We start from the raw sequence: 26,195 nt of genomic DNA, 5'->3' as shown, positions 1-26,195 counted from the left end.
AGGTAGGGCGAACTCCGACCAAGGGATTACCAGTGCATCCGCTGCCAGAGCACGGGGGTCCCGCGACTTCGACACAAAGAGGGGAACCTTCTGCTTGTGGCGGGATGCAAAGAGATCCACATCTGGAGTTCCCCAGAGGCCGCAGATCTCTGCAAATACCTCCGGATACAGGGACGCCGGGGTCGGGAGAGGACCAGCTTAGGAAGTCCACTTCCCAATTCTTTACGCCTGGGATGTGAATTGCCGAGATGGCTGGAACCCTGTGCTCTACCCAGAGAAGGATCTTGGAAACTTTGGCCATCGCCGCCAGACTGTGGGTGCCACCCTGGCGATTGATGTATGCCACCGCAGTGGAGTTGTCCGACTGGACACAAACTGGGCGGTCCTGGAGAAGGATCTCCCAATGTAACAGGCAAAGGTAGATTGCCCTCAGCTCTAAGATGTTGATCGGGAAGAGTGTCCCGCTGGGAGACCAAAAGCCCTGGACTGTCCGGTCTCAGAAGACACCCCTCCAACCCGAAAGGCCATCGTGACAACCAGCCAATGGAGGGGCAGGAAGGAGCACCCCTGAAGAAGCAGGGGGGAGCGGAGCCACCACAGAAGGGAGCGACGAGATGACCGAGGAAGTAAGATCTTGCGATCGAGGGACAATGGGGACCTGTCCCACCGGGATAGAATTGCAAGTTGAAGAGTCGAAAATGAAATTGAGCGAAGGGAACAGCCTCCATGGCCGCCACCATCCAACCCAGGACTTCCATTCAAAACCGAATGGATACTGGGGAGGGGTTTCTGAGTATACGAACCCCCGACAGAAGGTTCAACCGCTTGTCCGGCGGAAGGTGAACCCGGGCGGACCAGGTGTCGTATCGAAGTCCTAGAAAAACCAGGGACTGAGTGGGGGATAGGTTGGACTTGTCCCGATTGACCAACCAACCGAAGCGAGACAGGGCCTGAAGAGTGAGGGCGAGACTCTAGATTCTGGTCGTTGGACGGAGCCTTGATCAGAAGGTCGTCCAAGTAAGGGATCACTGAGACCCCCTTGTCCATAGCAGACCGATCACCGGCGCAAGGACCTTGGTGAACACCCTCGGAGCTGTGGCTAGGCCAAAGGGGAGAGCCACAAACTGAAAATGTCCCTCCGGGACAGCAAAGCGGAGGAACCGCTGATGTTCCGGAAAATTCGGAACATGGAGGTAGGCGTCCCTGATGCTGGTTGAGGAGCCTTAGATCCAAGATGGGGCGTACTGGACCCCCTTTTCTTGGGAACTACAAAGAGGTTGGAATTTTGAAGAGAGGCAAACTCGGTCCGGTAACCGTTGGACACCACATCCCTGACCCAGGAGTCCTGCACATGCGAGGACCAGACGTCCCGAAAGAGTAACAGAATACCTCCCACCCAAGAAAAATCTGCGGGTGGTGGCGTCCCTTCAGGTGGAGGTGGGTTTGCGGGTAACCGCCTTGGGCGCAAAGCAACCCGAACGGTTATCCGAATTCCAGGATGTGCGAGTCAGGAAGAAGGGAGCCTTTTTGTCTCGAGAAGTCGCCTGCCTGGTCCCCTTCGTGACCCCGAAGGTCCGAAAGGAACGAAAAGAGGTAGATTTACAGCGGGAGGTAGTTCTACAGGCCTTATTTTGAGGTAATAAGGAACTCTTCCCTCCCGTGGCTTCAGAGATGATCTCGTCTAGGCGCTTACTAAAAAGCCGAGAACCAGTAAAAGGAAGCTCAGTGAGAGACTTCTTAGAGGCTGCCTCCGCATCCCAGGCTTTGAGCCACGCGGATCTACAGAGAGCCACAAGGTTACCCGTGGCAAAAGCAGCACAGCGGGCCGACTGCATGGAAGCAGAACATAGAAAATCTCCCACTTTTGAGGAAGCTCCAGAAGAATTGCCCTGGCGGAGTCGGGAAACCCAGATCGTAAGGGCCCTGGAAACCCAGGCAGAGGCAAAGGCAGGGACAAGAGATGAACCCGCCGCCTCAAGGCAAATTTAGCCAAGGTCTCCCCTTTTTGTCCGCTGGATCCATTAAAGATGCAGCATCGGGCAAAGGTAGGGTAGTAGTTTTAGATAGACGGAAGACTGGTGGGTCCACCGTAGGAGGTGAGGACCACCGGGCAATGAGGTCCTTAACAAAGGGATAACGCGCTTGAACCTTCTTTGTTTCTTGAAACCTCTTGTCAGGGTGCCTCCAGGCAGACTCTAGCAAGGCTTCAAATTCAGCATGGGAGCTGAACATCTTGTGTGCCAGATGGGCACGATGAAAGGAAACTTCTGGGACAGCGTCCGAAGTTCCTGGGTCCTCTAGGTGAAAGGTGTCTCTTATGGCCGAAACCAATGAGTCCACCGTATCGGTCATGTCTGCGTGGTCTTCTGAGTCTTGAAACAGAAGCAGCCTCATCAACTAGTTCACCAGGGGAGTGGGAACGGGTGGAGGCAGCTGGCGCGCCATTCTGGAGATTCAGAACGGCGACTCGGGGAGAGTCTTCTGGAAGAAAGACACTTGCTGGAAGACGTAGCAGAGGGAGGATGCCCATGCCTACGTCTGTACAAAGACTCCGGAGAGGAGTCAGGGAAATGGCCCCTATTATGCTTGTGAGAGCGTTTAAAATAGGGAGAGGGAGAACGGTGTAAGGAGGACATCTCTAAGGCAGTCACCACGGAACGGGAGTCAGAAATAGACAGAGAGGGAAGACACCCACATTGGAGGGGCAGCAGAGCCCACTGGGTCTGGGGGAGCATCCTGAATAGGAATACCAGGAGGGTCAGGGGGTGCAGTGGTGCAGGCGGAACAAGTGGGTTCAGCAGACCCAGGCATTTTACGTTGCAGCCCTTATAAGTATAGTAGGTGACCAGAGCCCCAGGTACCTGCTTAGAGGGAGGGACAGTTCTGGTCTCGGACGTGGAAAAAATAGGGTAATCTCACCAGCATCCATGTCCCCCACCAGGCAGCTGCTGTGAAAAAAGCAGGGACAGCAGGACCAATCAGAAGAGAGGGCCGGGTTAGACTGGAGCGCCTCTGATTGGCCTCCAGTCCCCCGCACAGCTCTGATTGGCTGAAAAGATTTGCGTTCTCCCTAGGGCGCGAATCCCGCCGGGGAAGAAGATGCTGGCTCATAATTGCGCCCGCTCCAATCACCGAAGCATATGTGAGTGCCGGGGAACAGGAGCGGGAGAAGTGCCGACGCAGCGAGCCGCAGTGAGAACCAAAGTAAACTGCGCCCCGGCCGCGCTGCACACCATGCGGCCGGAGCACAGAAGAAAAAGCCCCCATAGAGAAGGCAGCTGCTGAATAAAGAAAGACTGCCGAGTGAATAAAAATGAACAGTCCTACACCACTGATATTAACCCCCTGGGTTCGCCCAATAGCGTTAGGGAGCCCTTGCCCAATAGGAACCCCAACTAGAAACAATAAAAAGGAGTGGGATAGTTGGTGAGAGGGGGTTGACAGTACATCCACGATGCTTGTGCCCCCTCAATTGCAAATGGGGAAACAGTGAACGCCATTTTCCTGAGTCCCCACAGTGGGTACAGTGTGGGGCAGGATTATATTTAGTGGGTACAGTGAATAGCAGTATTATATTCAGGGTACAGTGTGGGGCAGTATTTTATTTAGGGTACACTTTCTGGCAAGGTTATAATGATTACTGTCTTCATGCAGAGGATGAGAATTTGCTGACAGTGAGGAGCCAATGATGTCTGGATGTCAGACTCTGCAGAGAAGATGGAGCTGGAGGAAGACCTGGTCTCTGGACCAGATGAGGAAGAAAAGATAACAGAGAAGATATCACTCAAGTCAGAAGACGTCACTCAGGTCACTGATATCATTGTGTATTCTCCTGACTGTCCTATCAGAGCTGTAGTCACTTGTAAGTTCTGCTGTGATGATGGGTAAAACTGTGTCCAATCTGTGTGTCTCTCCAGCTGTTACAAAACTACAACGTCCATTGCCTGAGGCTCGCCAGATATGATGGGAGTTTTAGCTTTCCAACAGCTGGAGAAACACTTCAACCGGGGTGATCTGTGGGGGTCTCACCAGTACCCCCCCACGATCTCTCTTGCACAGGCCCCGGCAGTTTGCTGGAAGCGTCCGGCACACACCCTCCATGTATCTCTATGGGGTACATGGAGGGCCATGTCGGGAGGTGCTCCGTGCGGGGTACGGCATGCCCCCCCTTCCAGCCGACTGCTGGGACCCCGTGAAGGAGATAGCGTGGGGCCCAATGCTCGGACCCCCCCGCGATCTATAAAACTTATCCTCAAAATAATATTGGGGGCAGGCCACGGGGGGGGGTCACCACAAGGTTAGCTTGCACAGGGCGCCTGAACACCTAAGGCCGGTCCTGCATACACCCCAAGGTCTGTGTCCCCCAATGGAGCCGATAGAGAAATCGATTTTTTTCCCCCCTAGTTTTAATTTGGGTGTGTCCTATAATCAGGTACTTCCTATAGTCTGAAACAGAAAAAAAAAAAAAGAACTGGAAACCAAGAGTTTTTAGAAGGGCATGTATTTACCTGCTACATTTTTCTGTAGGTTAGATATATCATGCCCCTTCTGCAGTAAGTGACGCATCCGCTGCTCATGCTTCAGCCGCTGTGCTTCTTCCTGTGCCTTTTGCATACTTTGGTACAATTCTTTTGTCTTTAAGTCAACAACCTCCTATGGGTAAATGGGAAAAAGCAAGGTTTAAAAACAGCTGGTTTCTAAATCAGAGAGGATTACATGTCCAACCATAGACATTCATGGTATATCTACCAGATGGGCCATAAATGTGTGATTGGTGGGGACCTAGAGACCTTTTTGAGGCAGCCACCACAATCCAGGTGAAGACATGGCTGATCAAGGTTTAGAAAGTTTCTGCAATTCTTGTAAGACTTTAATGGAAAGAGCCATTTCCACCTTTCATTCAAGCAGACAGGACACTTAGTAAAACCCTTGTTCTCTCAGTATGTAAGGGTCCAAGAGGATATTATTTAGTCTGGCCTTGTAATGCTAGGGAAGCCAATTGTGCCAGTGCTTTGTGGGGTGTAAGCCAGCATGGTGCACTTCATGCCATCATGTAACTGGCACCCTGTGTACGCCTTATCTGTGTGCAACTATAATACTAAGCTGTTACCTCCCCAATGAATAGTAGGCGTGTGAGTGGTTGTTCATTTGTATTTTGCACCTGTGTGACTTCCCTCATGTAGCATTGTGGCTGGCCTGCATCATAATGGGAATAGGTTTCTAAACTGCCCTTGTACCAGTAACCAGTAAGTGTGGCCTCTTTTCTGTGATTCCCAGATGATATGCTTTGGGTGGAAACCACATTTAATACATGAATAATGGACACCTTCTATAGTAAAAACTCATGGCACACCAGGTATAAATGTGGTAATTTACCTGCATAAATGCAAAACAAGGTGTTCTACAATAAATCAGCTAACAGCAATAATGTTCAAGATAACTGGCACAGCCAACAGGTTCTAAGATTAATATATGCTTTATATAGCTTGGAATAGAATTTTACTTCTTTTCTTTTCTGTTTAAATGAGTCTTCCTCGTACTGTTGTTGCATCTGTTCCCGTTCTCTTGCCAGTCGCCTCTCCTCCTCCAGTTCTTCTTTTTCTCTTTGTTCTTCTTCCAGCTGCTTTCTCTTGCGTTTTTCTTCAACCTGAGCTTCTATGGCTCTCTAGCAAGTCAATAAGAAAGGAGTGTGATATTTCTGTACTGGCAGAAAGTATGGTTTGGGCAGGGATCTATATAAATTGTTAATCTGATTTTGTCATATGATCTTCTGCAATCACATCCTAAACTTAATTCAGGATTTTGCAGGTTACCTGTAACCAGCAAGCATTCTGATCTGGGAGTTCAAATCACAGTTACAACATTAGAGATAAGTGGTTATAAACCAGACACAAGTACAGGACCCTCGTGACTGGGGTATAGGTTACATTGGTCAGACCTCCACCAATCAGACAGACAACCTTCACCTATCCTACGGATGTGTCACTCAAACCTTTTAAAGCAAATATAACTGAAAATACCTGATGTTCTAGTTGCTTCAATCTTTTGCGATCCCTTTCTTCAATCTGTACTGGGTCTAACAATGAGGTCATAGTACGCAGGAACCTAAAATAAGTAATGGAAAAATAAGAAGGACTAATTATGAAATTATATTTAGCTAAACAACCCAAACGTTTGAAAAAAAAAATAAATCAGTGTTGTTGTGTTGTAAGTTCTATTATAATGTCAGTGAAAAGTGAGACTGTAACCAGTTAAATGCTACCTGAACCACATGCGTGACAGCATGAAAGTAGCTCTCTCTGTACACAGTTTGACAATTTCATCATTAATAAACCACCTGGGCATTGCCCACAGTCATAAGGGTAGTCCCCGGATGGTCCCCCGTCTCCTTGCTAGCCTTCATTGATAGTTCTCTCCTTCTACTCAATTTGTAAAAATCGTGTTTTATGTTAAACTACTGATAACATACACATGCTCTTGGATACCCTATTCAGCCTCTTTAACCCCTTAAGGACGCAGGACGTAAATGTACGTCCTGGTGAGCCGGTACTTAACGCACCAGGACGTACATTTACGTCCTAAGCATAACCGCGAGCATTGGAACGATACCTGGATCATGCGCGGCAGGTCCCGGCTGTGGATCGCAGCCAGGTCCGCCCCCCCCCCCCCCCGTTATGGCAGACATCCGCGATCCCGCGGATGTCCGCCATTAACCCCTCAGATGCCGTGATCAATACAGATCATGGCATCTGCAGAATAGCGGTCACTAAAATAGATGATCGGATCGCCCACAGCGCTGCCGCGGCGATCCGATCATCCAGCATGGCAGTCGGAGGTCCCCTCACCTGCCTTCCCGGCGTCTTCTGCTCTGATCTGTCTTCCCGCAGATCATAGCAGAAGATAACCGATAATGCTGATCAGTGCTGTGTCCTATACATAGCACTGAACAGCATTAGCAATCGAATGATTGCTATAAATAGTTCCCTATGGGGACTATTAAAGTGTAAAAGTAAAAGTAAAAAAAGTAAAAAATTTAAAAAAACCCCTCCCCCAATAAAAAAGTAAAATTGTCCCATTTTCCCTATTTCACCCCCAAAGTGTTAAAAAAAATATTTTATATACATATTTGGTATCGCCGCATGCGTAAATATCGGAACTATTAAAATAAAATGTTAATGATACCGTAAAATGTTAATGATGCCGTACGGTGAACGGCGTGAATGTAACAAAACAAAAAAAGTTCAAAATAGCTGCTTTTTTTTTTTTATAACATTTTATTCAAAAAAATAAATTATTAAAAAATGGATTAAAAGATTTATATAAGCAAATATGGTATCAATTAAAAGTACAGATCACGGCGCAAAAAATGAGCCCTCATACCACCGCTTATACGGAAAAATGAAAAAGTTATAGGTCTTCAAAATAGGGGGATTTTAAATGTACTAATTTGGTTAAAAAGTTTGCGATTTTTTTTTTTTAAGTGCAACAGTAATAGAAAAGTATGTTATAATGGGTATCATTTTAATCTTATTGACCCAAAGAATAAAGAACACGTCATTATTACCGTAAATTGTAAGGCGAGAAAATGAAACCTTTCAAAATTAGCAAAATTGCGGTTTTCTTTTAACTTTCGACCACACAAATAGTATTTTTTGGTTGCGCCATACATTTTATGGTAAAATGAGTCATGGCACTGCAACGGACAACTGGTCGCGCAAAAAACAAGCCCTCATACTAGTCTGTGGATGAAAATATAAAAGAGTTATGATTTTATGAAGGCAAGGAGGAAAAAACGAAAACGTAAAAATAAAATTGTCCTGAGTCCTTAAAGGAGTACTCCGATGCAAATCATTTCATGGGCAAAGCATGCATTAAGTAAAGTTATATAACTAAGTAATATACTTGCGCTTTGCATATTGAATGGATCCCGGTGTTCTTCAGCTCTCTGCCGCCGACCGGAAGCTCTGTAGTTCTCCCGTGTTTGATGACGCTCGACCCTGTATTCTCAGCGCTCCGCTGCCATGTTAGCCCGGTGACTCACACTTCCCATGAGTCATTGCGGACTCTGCCTGCCTCCTAGCCCAGAGTCGGCTACTCCCCCCTTGCTTATTTATTCATATATTCATGTTTGCTGAGCTGGCATAGGCTCAGCTCAGCAAATGCCTATCTAGCGCAGCCGGCCAATCAGATGTGATGAGCGGGCATTCTGGGAGGTGTAGTTTTTTACACTGCGCTGGCCATGCACAGAACCAGGAAGTAACGGAAAATTCGGACAGGCATAGTGCAGGAATGGCTGGACCATTCTGCACGATATGAGGCTCTATGGACAGGTACGTGAATGGGTTACATTTTGATATTAGTTTATTTTTTTTTAGGGGGCATCAGAGTTTTTCTTTAAGGCCCAAATGGGCTGAATCCTTAAGGGATTAATATAAGTCAGACCTTAAATGATTTATTGATACTATCAATACCTTTACATATCACTATTAGAGATGTCGCGAATTGTTCGCCGGCAAACTTAGCATGTTCGCATCGCCGAGCCCCAGCATATGTGAAGTTCGATTCGCCCCCTATACTTTAACATTGCGGTAAACTTTGACCCTGTGAGTCAGAGTCAGTAGACACATTACAGCCCATCAGCAGCAGTCCCTCCCTTCCAGACCCTCCTGCACGGACGCCATTTTACCTTCATTCGGCATGCTGCAGGCTTAGAAAGTGGAGGGACAGAGAAGCTGCTCCTGCTTTAATAGGGAAAGAGATAGCTAGGTTGCTGCTAGGTGGTGTATTCAGGGTCCAGTTTACTCCTAAAGCACTAGTCTAACATCTGCTTTAAGGACAGCACCCAAAAAAAAGCCCTTTTTAGGGCTCAAATATCAGTCAGTGTGTCTTGCAACAGCTGGAGGCACCCTAGTTGGGAGGGAACCGCTGGTTAAAATGGGTACTCCAGTGTAAAACTTAATTTCCTTCAAGCAACTAACTACATTATTAAAAGGGCTATAAGTTCAGTCCGTGTGTCTTGCGACTGCTGGAGGCACCCTGGTTGGGGACCTCTGCTTAAAAGGGGAACTCCGCTGGCAACCTTTTTTCATTGTCACACTAGTGCAAATCACATTTGGTGTGACAGTTGTTCAAATAAAAAAATACCTTTTTTGGCTGTGAAATAAAACCAGTGCTGCCTAAAGGGGGGCTCTAACTATGTGCTGCCTAATATGAGGGAATCTATATGCTGCCTAAAGGGGGGCTCTAACTATGTGCTGCCTAACATGGGGGAATCTATGTGCTGCCTAAAGGGGGGATCTAACTATGTGCTGCCTAAAGGGGGATCTACCTATGTGATGCCTAAAGGGGGGCTCTATGTGCTGCCTAAAGGGGGCTAAAGCACGTTATTCCAAATAATTTAGGAATAATAGGCGATTTATGCCCTTTATGGATTAAAACCAGACTCTGCATCAACTATGTAATTTTCCATGGGAGTTTTGCCATGGATCCCCCTCCAGCACGCCACCGTCCAGGTATTAGTCCCCTTGAAACAACTTTTAAATCACTATTGTGGCCAGAAAGAGTCCCTGTGGGTTTTAAAATTCACCTGCCCATTGACGTCAATGGCGGTTCGCGAACATTTGCGGAAGTTCGCAAACCGAAAATGTTATGTTCGCGACATCACTAATTCACTATTACCCCAGAAATCAGCATGCCTACCCAGCTTTATGATTTTGAAAATGTTGTTCCTCAGTGGATTTTGTAGTTTCTAATTGCTCCTGTTGGTGATGATTTGCAGAAGGAGATGTTGTACTCCTCACTGGATCTGATGTTGCTTGAGGATTTTCAAATTGCTGAAATGTTGCTGTATTCTGAGAGATAGGAGTTTGCTTCTTAAAAGAATCAAAATGCATTGCCCAGTGATCCTGTTGAACACTCTGCATGAAACAAAGAAGTGACATTAAGTATACTTAGAATATCACATTAGGACATATTACAGTTTGCATGCTGCAAATAATGCTGTAACATTCCATCTCTGGAAATTGCAGACAACATTAAAACTAGAAAAAAAAGCCATCAACCACCATTAGGCAAAGCTGCTCATGAGAGAAAAGACCAGGGCAGGCACAGATTATAGGTATGGTAACTATATGTGATAGCCACGTGCAAGGAAGGCGCATGATAAAAATTACTACATTTATATCTTTAGATACCTCTTGAAACTTCTGCTTTTCCTCCATTTTACGTAGGGCAGCTTCCTCCCTTTGCTTGTTCAGTTCATCTAACCATCTCTTTTGCTGTTGACGTTTTTCAGCACTGAATGGGTGGTCCAGTGGGGTTGCTTCCTTAATATTAAATATACAGTGTTAAACATGGGGGGGGGAGTAGAATATTTATTTTGAAGGGTTGTCTGGTTTAGAAAATCACTTTTCAAATACCTTTAAGAGCATTAGATTTACCAATGCGAAGTCCGAAGCAGCTACAAAAGATAATGCTCTTTGCATGCCCATCTTTTCCATGCACACCAGAGCAAATTATTTTAATGCTATGTTTAATATCTCCTAAGGTAGTACTAAAGAGATATTGTACACTTGCTGCCAGGTTCCCCCCTTCCCCCCCGCAGATTATAGTTGATCACAATGGGACCACAGCAGTGGAACACCTTGTGGTGACCTTATTTTCCGGGCACCCCTTTAACAAAAGTGTGATCTGGATGGAGTGCCTCCTTTTAAAGGATTCTTTTGGTCTAAGTTCCTGGATGTTACATTACAGATTACAGGTGTGCAGTTGCTCAAGAGATCCTTTGTGTTGCTTCATTATATGATACCAGGGACTGGTATGCATGTTTCTAGCAGCAGACCGTAGGATGATCCCTAGGGAATGGAAGTCATCCTCTCCTCCAACAAAAACAAATTAGATATAGAGAATCCCTCTGAACCAAAGCATGGAAGAATACATGGCTAATTTTAAGTCCACAGTGGAATCATTTTAAGGCTGGGTTCACACCACGTTTTGTTAAATACGGTTCCCGTATACGGCTGGGAGGAGGGGGGCGGGGCTTAATCGCTGCGCCACACTCAGCCGTATTCGGCAACCGTATTTAATGCATGTCTATGAGCCGACCGGAGTGAACCGCAGCCTCCGGTCGGCTTCGTTTTCGGCCGTATGCGGTTTCCCGACCGTAGGCAAAAACGCGGTCGATCACGTTTATGTCTGCGGTCAAGAAACCGCATGCGGACGAAAATGAAGCCGACCGGAGGCTGCGGTTCACTCCGGTCGGCTCATAGACATGCATTAAATACGGTTGCCGAATACGGCTGAGTGTGGGCGCAGCAATTAAGCCCCGCCCCCCTCCTCCCAGTCGTATACGGGAACTGTATTTAACGAAACGTGGTGTGAACCCAGCCTTAGCTTGATGGTGTCCGTAATTGGAGTTTCTCTCTTCCCCACTGTATTGCAGTTATGGTGAGGGGAGATCTACAGTGGGTTCATGAAGTGTTTAGAAGCTGTAAGCTCTCTTCTTTTAGGACTGTGCTTGTGCACCTTTCCAGTTCTGTGTGTTTTGCCTTCTCTCTTTTCCTTCCCCTGTTCTATTACTGTTTAGTTTTTCATGATCTTTTGCTAGCAACCACCATAGGTTGTTAACGCTATAGTTTACGTAACATCCACTTATTCTTTTCCATGCTCTGATTGATTGATTTTCCATCAAGTGTGGCATATTAATAAATAAAAATAAAAAGAGAAAGTGCCAGCTCTTGATAGCATATGTTGTCAGAGATTGTGATAGCAGGGAAAATAGCTTATTGGGCTAGACTCCCATCAATGTAAAAAATGGTGGAGGTTCCTGTGGAAGGACCCAGACTAAAAAAAGAAAGTGACAGCACATTCTAGAGAAACACCAACACTTTCCAAAGTGATAACACTCTTGGATTAAAGGGGTACTCCGGTGCTTAGACATCTTATCCCCTATCCAAAGGATATAGGGGATAAGATGCCTGACCGCGGGAGTCCCACCACTGGGGACTCCCGTGATCTTGCACGCGGCACCCCGTTTGTAATCAGTCCCCGGAGCGTGTTCGCTCTGGGTCTGATTACGGACGACCACAGGGCGGGCGGCGTGTGATGTCACGCCTGTGCCCCCGTGTGACGTCACGCTCCGCCCCTCAATGCAAGCCTAGCTGTCACGCCCCCTCCCGTAGGCATGCATTGAGGGGCGGAGCGTGACGTCACACGGGGGCGCAGGCGTGACATCACACGCCGCCCGCCCTGTGGTTGCCCGTAATCAGACCCGGAGCGAACACGCTCCAGGGACTGATTACAAACGGGGTGCCGCGTGCAAAATCACAGGGGTCCCCAGCGGCGGGACTCCCGCGGTCAGGCATATTATCCCCTATCCTTTGGATAGGGGATAAGATGTCTAAGCACCGGAGTACCCCTTTAAAGTAGCAAAGACAAACAAAGGTTTCTAGTAAAAAATTTTGTCAATCTGATTGGTGGGAGTCATAGATTTCTTAAGCCATTAATAGACAATGCCTCACCCCTAAAACAAATGCACAACGGATAGCAGCAGGAAGTTCAGGGGAGCTAAAACTCGAAGCCCTTCCAAATGGTGAGGATTCGTTGGTTTCTGTACCAGCTGACATCTTCAGCATAGGATCTTCATGGTCTGGAGTGCTGTAGTCATTGATAGGTGTATGCTAGAAAATCAAACAATTATTGCAACGTTATATAATATTTATTTAGTTCACAAACTAAAGGTAGTTTTACAAATCTAGAATGTGCTCTTCGAGCCAAAAATGCTCTGCATTGGTAAAGTAACAAACATATGTATAGTTGTTAGAGCATTATGGTAGACACAGATTCAGATTCCCACTGGGGACAAGGACTCAGTGGTTAGCACTACTGCCTTGCGGTGCTGGGGTCTTGGATCCAAACACAACTAACAGCAACATCTACATGTTTTTTTTATATGCTCCTCCTTATATTTGTGTTTTTTTTATTTTCAAGGTCGCTGGCTTTTCCTACACTCCAAAAACATACTGATCAGTCAATCTGAAATTAAGATTGTGAGGCCAATAAAGGGATTTTTGTCTTACCGTAAAATCCTTTTCTCGGAGGATCCATTGGGGGAAACAGACCTTGGGTATATGCTGTTGTTGCTAGGAGACTTGACACTATGGAAACCAGAAAGTCGGCACCTCCCAGCAGGATATACCCGCCTACAGAGCCTGAGGTAATCAGTTTAGTCACCAAGCAGTAGAAGATGACCGAGAGGTAGAGAACCAAGACTAGTCCGAGGCAACCAGAAGAACACATCCTCGGACAGGTAACCAAACACAGGAACACAGAAGAAAGGGCAGGAGCTGTGTCCCCCAATGGATCCTCCAAGAAAAGGATTTTACGGTAAGACAAAAATCCCTTTTTCTCTATCGGCTCCATTGGGGGACACAGACCTTGGGACGTACCAAAGCCGTCCCTTGGGTGGGTAAAGAATCAGTCAGGTGAACGGCTGGACCACCGCCGCCTGCAACGCCTTACGGCCCAGAGTAGCATCAGCTGATGCAAAAGTATGAATCTGGTAGAACCTTGTGAAATAGAGCAAAGACGGCCACGTGGCTGCCGTACAGAACTGCGAGGCCGAAGCCACGAAGAGAAAGGCCCAGGATGCTCTAAAAAACGGGCAGAATGAGCCAAAACCCTTGCAGCGGTAAGCAGACCGGATCCACCGAAAAATGGTGTCCGTAGAAGCAGGTCGTCCTGTAAGACGACCATCTGGAAAAAACAAAAAAAGAAGTCACACTGCCGAAAGGAAGAGACAGAGAAGTCCGAACAGCCCTCTCCACAACCAGTTTGTGAAGCAAACTCCCTGGGATGAGAAGGGGCCGGACAAAAAGACGGCAGGACGATGTCCTCATTGAGATGAAAAAGTCAAAACCATGTCAGGTAAAAAGGACGGACCTGGATGGAAAACCACTTGTCCTGGTATACAACCAGGAAGGCAGAACGGTAGGAGAAAACTGCCAACTCTGACACCCACCTAACAGAGGTAATACTAATAAGGAAAGCCACCTTCCAGGGAAGGAGGCGAAGAGGAACGTCCCTGAGAGGTTCAAAAGGAGCGCCTTACAGGGCACCTAAGACCAAGTGTAAGCCCCAAGGGGGAGAAGGGGACCGAGAAGGAGGGGCAGTGTGTGCCACTCCCTAAGGCAGGTCTGGACCTGAGAACTGAACGCCAGAGGACTTTGAAAAGGAATGAAAAAGGGCCCAATTTTGACTCTAAAGGGAGCTGAGAGACAACCCTTGGGCCAACTCCGACTGGAAAGGGAAAAGGGGTTGGGGAAGGAAAACCACGACCAGAGAAAAAAGGCCGAGATTCACACCAATGAAAATAAGACTGCCAGGTATGGTGGTAAATCTTCGCAAAGGTTTGCGAGCCCTCAGTATGGAGCTAACCACTTGGGGGGAGAAACCGCGGTCTCAACCTCCACGCCGTCAAAAGCCGAGACAGTAAAAAGGGGTGGCACAGGGGACCTAAGATAGGAGGACTGGGCAAGAGGGAAGGCACAGCAGTAGGTTGTTAGGAGCCTGACCGCAACGACGTAACACGCCCGCCGGAGCCAGTCTGGGCCACGAGAATGGCGGGAACGCCCTCAGCTGTGAGTTTTCTCAGGACTCTGGAATGAGAGGAAGGGGAGGAAACAGATAAGGTAGGGCCAGGCCCGACAAAGAAACAGATAAGGTAGGGCAAAGCCCGACCAGGAGAGAGGAACGCTGCAATTGTGGCGGGACAAGTAGAGGTCCACGCCTGGAGCACCCTAGAGGTTGCAGGTCTCTGCAAACCCCTCTGGATGTGGGAACCACTCGCCTTGGACGGCTGAGGACCAGCTGAGACAGACCACCTACCAGTTGAGTATGTCCGGAATGAAGATCGCTGAAATGGTCGGAAACTTGAGTTTCGCCCAGAATGGAATTTCCCGAAGAAGCAAGCAAAGATAGACTTGCCCTAGTCCCAGCATGTTGATGGGGAGAAGGGCTTCTGGGGGACCAAGGCCCCAGACCGGTCGGTCCTTGAGAACACCTCCCCAGTCCAACAGACCGGCAGGAAGGAGCGCATGGAAGCAGAACCCAGAAAATCTCCGGCATAGGAGCCTCGGAGAGCTAGTCTAGATAAATCCCCTGGAGGGATCCTGAATACTACCCCGGCGGAGTTGGGAGACCATACTGAAAGGGAATCTGACACCCAGGCAGAAGCAAAAGCAGGAAAAAAGGAAGAACCAGCTGTCTCAAAGGCAAATTTTTCCAAGGTCTCCACCTTCTTGTCTGCTGAATCCTGGAAGGCAGCCGCAAAAGCAAACAGCAAGACAGTCGCCTTAGAGAGGCGGGAGACCGGTAGATCCACAGTTGGAGAGGAGGTCCACCGAGCAATGAGGTCCTTTGCGAAGGGATACCGCGCTAGAACCTTCTTTGTTTTCTGAAACTTCAGAGGGTGCCTTCAGGCGGATTCCAGCAGAAAGCGTCAAATTCAGCGAGAGAGCTCAAAGTTTTGGGTGCCGGTCTGGCACGAAGAAAGGAGACCTCTGGAGCCACGTCCGAAGTTCCTGGGTCCTTTAGCTCGAAGGTGTCTCTTATGGCCGAAACCAATGAGTACACCACATCAGGCATATCCGTGCAGCCCTCTGAGTCGGAGGCCGAATCAGAAATCTCATCCTGAAGTTCTCCAGGAGAATGAGAACAAGGTGAGGCAGCCCTGGAAGAGGTCGGTCACGATGAAAGGTAACTTCTGGAGCCACGTCTGAAGTTCCTGGGTCCTCTAGATGAAAGGTGTATCTTATGGCCGAAACCAATGAGTTCACCGTGTTGGCAGAATCCGAGCGGTCCTCTGAGACGGGTGCCGATTCGGAAACCTCATCCACAAGCTCTCCAGGTGAATGGGAACACGTTGAGGCGGCCCTAGATGAGGAAGAGACTGACCCGGTACGCAGCTCTGGAGAGCCAGAGCGGTGACTGCGGGAGCTTCCTCTGGAAGAGGGACGCTTGTGATAAGCTGAGGTAGCAGGGCGAGACCTAAGATGGGAACGCCGTACCTGTCCGAAGACCCCGGGGATGATTCAGAGGAAACACCCCTATTACACTTGCGAAAAGCATAGGGAGAAGGGGAGCGAGTCCCCCCGGAGGGCCGACGGAGGGAGGACCTCTCCAAGGCAGTCACCACAGAACGGAAGATCAGTGCCAAGTCGGATATAGACTGTGAGAGGGAAGAAACCCAGGCTGGAGGAAAGGCTGAACCCACCGGGTCTGGTAGAACATCCCGGGTAGAAATAGCCGGGGGGGGGGGGGGGGGGGGTCTGGTGGAGCAGCGGTGCAGGCAGAACAAGTAGGTTCAGCAGAACCAGACATTTTTGTGTTACAGCTATTACAGGTGTAATAAGGAACTAGTATCTGTCTAGAGGAAGAAACAGTACTGGGCACGGACATAGTAATAAAAAGGAACAGTCTCACCCTGGTTTGTGTCCCCCAGACTGCTGCTGGGAGCAGAGAGGGGGAGAGGGGGAGAGAGAGAGAAAACTCTGGACCAATGGCCAGAGGGGGCGTGTCATTTACAATGACACTTTGATTGGCACTGCAAACCCGCTGCGCACGCACAGCGCTGATTGGAGGGGATTCGCGCCATCCTGAAAGCCAAAGAACTAATAACCCAGATAAAGATGGCGCCCGCTCCCGACCCCAAGTGCACACATGTGCGCCTCGGGGGAACGGAGCGGGCGAACGCTGTCGGCAGAACACTGCCGAAAACGAAAGAAAAAACGTCTATGCGGCCGGGCTGAAGGAACGCCCACCCGTCGAACAGATACGCCGCGGCTGCAGAGGACCGCCCCCTCATACATACTGTGCACTAAACACACACATGCCCGCTATACATAAATGCCACTGCTCAAACCACAATAAAAAACTTTCCCCCATAGAATAAAAAGGGAGGGTAGAACCCCTCCTGGCCAGCCCCATAAACCCTTATTTAAAAAAAAAAGGGTGCCTCCAGCTGTTGAGAGTCCAGTACCTAATAAAAAAAGGGGGGACATATACTCACCTTAGTCAGAAGAACTTACCTAATGAAGTCTTCCTGATGAAGCCTTCAGCCAGCTTTTAGTCACCTGCATCATGCCGGGCGTGAAAAGCGAGACGAGCAGGGAAAAGTGGGGGACCCGGGAGGTACAACCCCAGGGCGCTGGCCGTTGGCGAGAGGGGGTTGACAGTACATCCACGATGTCTGTGCCCCTCAATCGCAAATGGGGAAACAGTGAACGCTATGTTCCTGAGTCCCCACCTGAAAACAGGAAAATAAAAGGAAATAAGAAACTAAACGTCCCTATCTGAAAAATTAAAAAAAAGTTAGACCAAGTCTGGGGAGAACCCCAGACTAGTGTCCATCTCCTGCGACACTAAGCTTAAACTGATTACCTCAGACTCTGTAGGCGGGGATATCCTGCTGGGAGGAGCAGACTTTTTGGTTTCCATAGTGTCAAGTCTCCTAGCAACAAACAGCATATACCCAAGGTCTGTGTCCCCCAATGGAGCCGATAGAGAAATTGAGATTTTCTCCATAAAACAATAATACAAGTAAAGACAAAAAAAAAATAAAAAATTTGGAATATATCTTCTTTCTCCATATAGGAGTCACCTTCTTCCTCTGCCTCTTATGCGGTTCATTCACTCTAAAATCAATGGTAAACACAAATGTCCATACACTGAAAGGTCAGGTTACAACTGCTGCATACAGAAGTGTATAGAGAGGGGAGCAGGAAAGGGAGTGTAAATTTTTGTGCAAGGCTCACTTCATGCTACTGGAACACATACAGCTTAGAGGATAGTTAAAGGGGTACTTCGGTGGAAAACAAATGTTTTCAAATCAACTGGTGCCAGAAAGTTAAACAGGTTTGTAAATTACTTCTATTTAAAACATTTTAATCCTTCATGTAATTAGCAGCTGCTGTATACTACAGAGGAAGCTGTGTAGTTCTTTCCAGTCTGACCACAGTGCTCTCTGCTGACACCACTGTCCGTGTCAGGAGCTGCCTAGAGTAGAAGCAAATCCCCATGGCAAACCTCTCCTGCTTCGGACAGTTACTGACACAGACAGAGGTGTCAGCAGAGAGCATGGTGGTTAGACTGGAAAGAACTACACAGCTTCCTCTGTAGTATACAGCAGCTGATAATTACATGAAGGATTAAAATGTTTTAAATAGAAGTAATTTACAAACCTGTTTAACTTTCTGGCACCAGTTGATTTGAAAACATTTGTTTTCCACCGAAGTACCCCTTTAACTATCCTCTAAGCTGTATGTGTTCCAGTAGCATGATGTGAGCCTTGCACAAAAATTTACACTCCCTTTCCTACACAACTTCCTCTGTAGTATACAGCTGATAAGTACTGGAAGGCTTAAGATTTTTAAACAGAAGTCATTTACAAATCCGTTTACCTTTCTGGTACCAGTTGATTTAAAAAAAAAAATGTTTTCCACTGGAGTACCCCTTTAACTACTCTAACTTTTATGTAACTGCTATTCAAACAATTCCACAATACATTCTTTAACCTCCCCAAAATACAAAGCTTCACTTAACAGCATGTATGGTTGCATTTCTTACCTTTGTTAGATCAGAAGAGACGGTCCTCTCTGAAACAGAAGAGTCTCTGCCATAAGTTTCCCGATGTCTGATATTAATTCCATCCTTTTCAGCCTCCTTCAGTTTCTTCTTTAGAGCAACTTGTTCATCTATATTGGACATGCACAAAATACTGTACACTAAAAACTTAGATAATACGTTTCTAATTTTTTCACTTTGTGTATAAGAGCTAGCAATGTCTATAGGACAGTGTTTCCCAACCAATGTATCTCCAGCTGTTGCAAAACTACAACTCTCAGCATGCCAGGACAGCTTTCGGTTGTTCAGGCATGCTGGGAGTTGTAGTTTTGCAACAGCTGGAGGCACACTGGTTGGGAAACATTGCTATAAATGTATATTCATTCTTAATGCTCACCGTTTAAGTACTGAAAGCTGTCATATGGTAATAACCAATATTTAGACAGGCTGTCAAATAAAATCCTTTTGCTGAATTCTGCCAATGTAAAGCTCATGAAGCCACTATGATCTAGTATAAGCAGATGGGATTATCCTGCCACAGAACCCCGCAGGATTTTGTTTATGTAATTGAAATCAGGGTCTGTAGATTTAATAAGTTCCTCGGGACTTGAGCAGAGGGTTAATATATCCCAAGGCCTCACAGGTAATTAAAATATCATAAATTCCCAGCAGTAATGTAAAACACTCTATGAAAATGTGTTGACGAGACTTATTTGTCAACAGCTGGAAGTAAAGTGTATTCAGCGTCAGAGTTTATTTACATAAAACTAAATTAAAGAGTTCATGTGAAATACTATGTGCAGCCTTAATGGAGATATAGCAGCAGATAATTCATGCTAGCAGCAAGTCTTGCCATTTACACAGTTTACCAAAGATGCTACAGCATTCAGCAGTGCAGGAGGTGGGGCACGTACCTAGCTCTCTCCTCCACTGGGCTTTCTTTGCTTCCTGTAGATTCTTGTCTCTCTCACGTTCTCCTAGTGTACTGAACAAGCTGACTGTTTGCCTGAGTTGACTGGAAGAAAGAAATAATATGTCACACAATGTACGTCACGATCAGATGTCCTGAAGGCAAGTATACTGTAAGGTTTGTGCTGGATTTGTAATTAATGCATTTTTTTGCAGGACAAGATGTACTTTTTATTGGCACCCTTCATTTAATCATAAAACATACTGCAAATCAAAACCAGAATTGGTTTCTTTATTGTAAAGCTCAGTGCTACTACAGCGATATCCATATTACCTACTATTTGTTATGTCTTACTAAATTAAAGGGAATAGGTGATCATATCACCCGCACTCACCTTTTGTACAGGATTATAGTGCAGGCGACACAGACACATTCTGTCCATGGCTCCATTCTTTGCCGATTCCTGGTCTTCTGGATATAGGAATGAGGCGCGTGCACAGGCATTCCAGACCCCCCTGTGCACAGCAATGTATGGTGTTCTGAAGATCTGTGCTAGCGGGATTCTTCATTTTAACTCTCCTCCTCCTGTGCTGAGCCTACTTTGCAGCAGAATAGAGCTCCATTCTGCAGCATAACGGCTGTGGCTATTGCACATGTGGAGGAGAGCCGTGTGGGTGATACTGATGACAGATTCCCTTTTAAATTATTCGTCTGTAATATGGTTTATCTAGAATTCTGGCATTAGATTTTTTGTTTGTTTTTTCCAAGTTTACCATTGACGTTTTGGAATAAATAACATTATATTTTAATAGATTGAGCATTTCCGAGTTTCGACTTTGGAACAGGGGTTGTGATTTATATTTTTATTAGTGTGTGTGTGTGTTAATTTTTGTTATGCTTTATATACCACTCCCCCCTGGGGGGGGGGGGGGGAATCTTTGGATTGCCTATACAGTACATAGCAATAAAATGGTATTGCAATGAACTCTCAGATTAGTGATCTACAGCCTGTGGCAGGCTGTAAAAGCAGATCTGACATGGCAACCATTAAGACCTTCAGAAAACCTTTTTTCCCCCCCGTCAAGCTGTCATTTTTATTGAGTAAGAACAAAGAAGTGACGCAGGTCACCACTATGAAGAACAGGCACTGGAAATGAAATCCGGAGGCACAGATACAGAAGGCGGTCTCCCTCGTCATTTTTATTGGTATCATTTGGGGGAAGATGTGGCTTTAAAATCAATTATTGCATTTTGACAGCTCTCCTTACAGCAGGGTTTCTCAATTCCAGTCCTCAGGACCCCCTAACAGGTCGTGTTTTCAGGATTTCCTAAGTCTTTCACAGGTGACATAATTATGGTCAGTGAATCAGGCATCACCACAATTATATCACCTGTGAAAGACTAAGGAAATCCTGAAAACACGACCTGTTAGGGGGCCCTGAGGACTGGAATTGAGAAACACTGCCTTACAGAAAGGTGTACTGGGAGTACAAGGACAACAGGCCCAAGTGCCCTCACTAAGCCTCTGACTACATCTTGATCAAGTACATAGTGGTCCACCCCCTCTATCTAAAGCTGTCCATTCACATTCGATAATGGTTGGCAAAAAGGACTGTAAGTTATGTCCAAATGATTACTTACAATGGCTTGCAGCAGAGTTATTTCGGCCAAGAGGGACTGGCCAAATAAAAAATAAGGAGATTTTTGTTTACTTACCGTAAAATCTCTTTCTCGGAGGATCCATTGGAGGACACAGACCATGGTTGTATGCTGCTGTCTCTAGGAGGTGTGACACTATGGTAATAAAAAAAGTCGGCTCCTCCCAGCAGGATATACCCGCCTTCAGGCCCTGAGCTAATCAGTTTTAGTTCCAGAGCAATAGGAGGAGACCGACAGGTCAAGAAAAAACCCAAACTGTCCAAGAACAAGAAGAAAAAAAACATATCCGAACACACCCTCGGACAGCGAACCAAAGGAAACCCCAAAAAGGGCCGGAGCTGTGTCCCCCAATGGATCCTCCGAGAAAGAGATTTTACGGTAAGTAAACAAAAATCTCCTTTTCTCTATCGGCTCCATTGGGGGACACAGACCGTGGGACGTACCAAAGCCGTCCCTTGGGTGGGCAGATAAGCAGTCAGGCAGACGGCCGATCCACTGCCGCCTGCAACACTTTACGACCCAGACTAGCATCAGCCGATGCAAAGGTATGAACTCAGTAAAACTTCGAGAAAGTGTGCTAAGACGACCAGGTAGCCGCCTTGCAAATCTGCGAGGCAGAGGCCCTATTCTGGAGAGCCCAGGATGCCCCAACAGAACGGGTAGAATGAGCCACAACCCTGAAAGGAGGAATCTTCCCCTTACAGAGATAGGCTTCCGAAATGGCGGACCGAATCCACCGAGAAATGGTGGCCTTGGAAGCAGGTTGTCCCTTACCATGACGTTCCGTAAGGACAAAAAAGGAATCACACTGACGAAACGAAGAAGTGATGGAGAGATAAGACCGAACAGCCCGAACTACATCCAGCTTGTGTAGTAAGCGCTCCTTAGGATGAGAAGGAGCAGGACAAAAAGACGGGAGGTCAATGTCCTCATTGAGATGAAAGGCCGAAACCACCTTAGGCAAAAAGGAAGGATCTGGCCGGAAAACAACCTTGTCCTGGTGGTCACCAGAAACGGAGAACGGCAGGAGAGAGCTGCCAATTCAGACACCCTCCGGATGGAGGTGATAGCAACAAGAAACGCCACTTTCCAAGAGAGGAGGCGGGGAGACACCTCTCTAAGGGGCTCAAAGAGTTCACTCTGGAGGGCACTCAGAACCAAATTCAAGTCCCAAGGGGGAGAGGGTGACCGTTAAGGAGGAACAGCATGCGCCACTCCTTGAAGGAAAGTCCGGACATGAGAATTAGAAGCCAGGGGCCGCTGGAAAAGAATAGCAAGGGCCGAAACCTGACCTTTAAGGGAACTGAGAGACAACCCTAGTTCCAACCCCGACTGCAAAAAGGAGAGAAGACGAGGAACCGAGAAGGTTACCGGGGAGAAATCCTGAGCTTCACACCAACAAAAATAAGACCGCCAAGTACGGTGGTGAATTCTTGCGGAGGAGGGCTTACGAGCCCTGAGCATGGTGTGAATGACTTGGGAAGAGAACCCGCGGGCCCTCAAAACTGCGGTCTCAACCGCCACGCCGTCAAATGCAGCGACTGTAAATTGGGGTGGCAAATTACCCTAAGAGAGCAGGTCCGGACGGAGCGGAAGGCGCAGTGGAGCATCGTCCAGGAGCCTGACTACGTCGACGTACGACCTTCGGGGCCAATCTGGAGCTACCAGAATGGCGGGGACGTCCTCTGTTTTGAGCTTCCTCAGCACCCAGAGAAGGAGCGGAAGGGGAGGGAACAGATAGGGTAGGGCAAACCCTGCCCAAGGAATCACTAGGGCGTCCACGGCAAGAGCCTGAGGGTCACGGGACTTGGACACAAAAGGAAGGATCTTCTGATTGTGCCGGGACGCGAAGAGGTCCACATCCGGAATGCCCCAGAGGTCGCAGAGTTGTGCGAAGACCTCTGGATGTAGAGACCACTCGCCAGGGTCGGGTGAGGACCGACTGAGGTAGTCCGCTTCCCAGTTGAGCACTCCCGGAATGTGAATCGCCGAAATGGCCGGAACCTTGCTTTCCACCCAGGTGAGAATCTTGGTCACCTCGGCCATGGCTGCCGAGCTGCGAGTGCCGCCTTGTCGACTTATGTACGCCATGGCCGTGGCGTTGTCCGACTGGACGCGGACAGGACGGGACTGAAGACGGGACTCCTAATGAAGAAGACAAAGAAGAATCGCCCGTAATTCCAATATGCTTATCGGAAGAAGGGTCTCTCGGGGAGACCAGAGTCCCTGAACCATCCAATCCCTAAACACGCCGCCCCAGCCCGACAGGCTGGCATTCGTTGTAACTACCTGCCAGTGAAGGGGAAGAAATAATCGCCCTTGGAGAAGAAGAAGGGGGGAGCGGAGCCACCAGAGCAGTGAATGACTGACCCTGCGAGGGAGAACAATCTGACGATCGAGGGAAAGAGGGGCGGTTGAAGGGGGCGGTAATGAAACTGGGCAAAGGGTACGGCCTCCATAGTTGCCACCATCCGACCCAGGACTTCCATACAAGTGCGGATGGGGACTGAGACCTGGGTCCGAAGGGAGCGGACCCCCGACAGAAGCGCCAGACGTTTGTCCGGCAGGAGGCAAATTCGGGCAGAGGCTGTGTCGAAGCGAAGTCCCAAGAAGGTTACAGACTGGGTAGGACAGAGGACTGACTTGTCCCGGTTGACCATCCACCCAAAGCGCTCCAGAGTGTGGAGAGTGACGTCCACATTCTCCAGAGTCTGGGCTTTGGTTGGATCCTTGATGAGAAGGTCGTCCAGGTAGGGTATCACAGAGATTCCCCTCGACCGTAACAGGCCCATCACTGGCGCAAGGATCTTGGTAAAGCCCCGAGGAGCCATGGCCAGACCAAAGGGGAGGGCTACAAATTGAAAATGCCCCTCCGGAACTGCAAAGCGGAGGTACCGATGATGGCCTGGAAATATTGGCACATGGGAGGTAGGCATCCTTGATTTCCACCGATGAAAGGAACTCCCCTTGTTCCAGGGACGCCACCCCCGAACGGAGAGATTCCTTCGGAAGTGGCGGATAAGAAGATGACGGTTGAGACGCTTGAGGTCAAGGATTGGTCGCACAGAACTGTCCTTCTTGGGAACCACAAAAAGATTTGAATAGAAACCCCGAAACCATTCCCCTGGAGGAACGGGAACGATAACCCCCTGGAGAAGCAGAGACTAGAGAGCCTTTCGAAATTGCTTCTCCAGAGAAGGAGACCAGGGGGCCCGGGATTGAAAAAAGCGATCCCTCGGGAGGGAGGCGAATTTGATTCGGTAACCGTTGGACACCACGTCCCTGACCCAAGAGTCCTGAATGTGTGAGGTCCAGATGTCTCGAAAAAGACACCCACCCCAGAAAAAAACGCGGGTGGGGGCCTCACTTGCAGAAGTGGGTTTGCGGTTGCCTGATTTGGGCGCAAAACGGCCGGATCGGTTGGAGTCCGACTTCCAAGACGGGCGTGCCCGGAACGAGGGAGCCTTCTTGTCCCGCGAAGGCGCCTGCCCGGACCCTTTGCTGGAGCCAAAGGTCCGAAAGGACCGAAAGGAAAAGGACTTCCTTTGGGAAGTAGGGCGAGCCTTATTTTGAGGCAACAAGGAACTCTTACCTCCCGTCGCTTCAGAGATAATCTCATCAAGGCGCTTGCCAAAAAGACGGCCACCCGTAAAAGGAGGCTCAGTGAGAGACCTTCTGGAAGCGGCATCCGCATTCCAAGCTATAAGCCACATAGAGCGGCGGAGAGCCGCTAGGTGACCCACAGCAAAGGCAGAACAACGGGCTGACTGCATGGAAGCTGCGCACAGGAAGTCCCCAGCTTTAGAGCATTGGAGAGCCAGAGCAGATGGATCCTCTGGGGGGGATCCCGCTAAGATACCCTGATGGAGCTTTCGGCACCACTCCGCCAGGCCCTTGGACACCCATGTTGAGGCGAAGATGGGAAGAAGAGAAGAGCCAGCTGCTTCAGAGGCAAACTTCGCTAAGGATTCTACCTTCTTGTCCGTGGGATCCTTGAAGGCAGCGGCATCTGCCAGAGGCAGTGTAGTCGCCTTAGAGATCCGGGAGATGGGTGGATCCACTGAGGGAGGGGAAACCACCTTAGTGACAAAGTCCTTGTCAAATGGATAACGTTCTTGAATCGTCTTGATTCCCAGGAACCTCTTGTCTGGATGTTTCCATGCAGATTCCAGAATGTCGTCAAAGTCAGTGTGAGAGCTGAACCTTTGAGGTGCTGGCTTAGCACGATGAAAGGATACTCCTGGAGTGACATCCGAAGATCCTGGGTCCTCTAAGTGAAAGGTGTTTTTTATGGCTGTCACCAATGAGTACACCAACGAGTCCGAGTGGTCCTTTGAGTCAGATGCCGGCTCGGAAGCCTCTTCCGCCAGTTCACCAGGAGAATGTGAACAAGTAGAGGCAGTCCTGGGGGGGGGCGACCCTGACCAGGTACGCGTCTCTGGCGTGGCAGAGCGGCGACTCCGAGAACGTCCTCTGGAGGAGCGACGTTTGTGCCCAGATGACAGGGGGGCGGGACCCACGAGGGGAACGCCCACGTCTATCTGAAGACTCAATGGAAGAGTCAGACGAGGCACCCCTAGTACGCTTGTGAGAGCGTGAAGTATGTGGAGACGAGGAGTGGGCCCTCTCAGAGGCCCTGCGCAGGGAAGACCCCTTCAAGACGGACACCACTTCCCAGGAGGCCTCAGCCACCGAACGGGAGACTTGGGTCAAGTCAGCCATATACTGGGTCAGGGAAGAAACCCAGGCTGGTGCAGCGGCTGAATTCACCAGAACCAAAAGGGCATCAGGGGGTACCAGGGGGTCTGGGGGAGCAGTGGAGCAGGCAGGGCAAGTGGGCTCGGTAGAGCCAGGCATCTTGGTACTACAGTGCTTACAGACAAAATAAGTCACTGACGTTCAAGGTTTCTGTTTAGAGGGAGGAACAGCTCTGGGTACAGACATAATGAGAAAAGAGACAGGAACTTTCTCACCCTAGTCTGTGTCCCCTGGCAGCTGCAGTGAGGAG

At 48.4% G+C, this 26,195-nt stretch overlaps 1 protein-coding gene across 4 annotated transcripts in view; it reads right to left on the bottom strand.

The window, feature by feature from the left end:
* Nucleotides 1-26,195, bottom strand: part of CCDC66 (coiled-coil domain containing 66) — a 72,132-nt gene that overhangs the window by 19,940 nt on the left and 25,997 nt on the right. For all 4 annotated transcript variants that reach the window (XM_056524394.1, XM_056524392.1, XM_056524393.1 and 1 more), the window contains 8 exons: nt 19,533-19,633; nt 18,622-18,749; nt 12,519-12,677; nt 10,194-10,325; nt 9,700-9,917; nt 6,021-6,105; nt 5,504-5,665; nt 4,509-4,653 (listed from right to left, as the gene is read on the bottom strand). In XM_056524394.1, coding sequence (XP_056380369.1) covers nt 4,509-4,653; nt 5,504-5,665; nt 6,021-6,105; nt 9,700-9,917; nt 10,194-10,325; nt 12,519-12,677; nt 18,622-18,749; nt 19,533-19,633 — 1,130 coding nt within the window. The remainder of the gene's footprint in view (nt 1-4,508; nt 4,654-5,503; nt 5,666-6,020; nt 6,106-9,699; nt 9,918-10,193; nt 10,326-12,518; nt 12,678-18,621; nt 18,750-19,532; nt 19,634-26,195) is intronic.

The sequence above is a fragment of the Hyla sarda genome, chromosome 6, assembly GCF_029499605.1.
Source record: "Hyla sarda isolate aHylSar1 chromosome 6, aHylSar1.hap1, whole genome shotgun sequence".
Taxonomy (NCBI): Eukaryota; Metazoa; Chordata; class Amphibia; order Anura; family Hylidae; genus Hyla; species Hyla sarda.
This window is presented reverse-complemented; position numbering and strand designations above follow the sequence as displayed.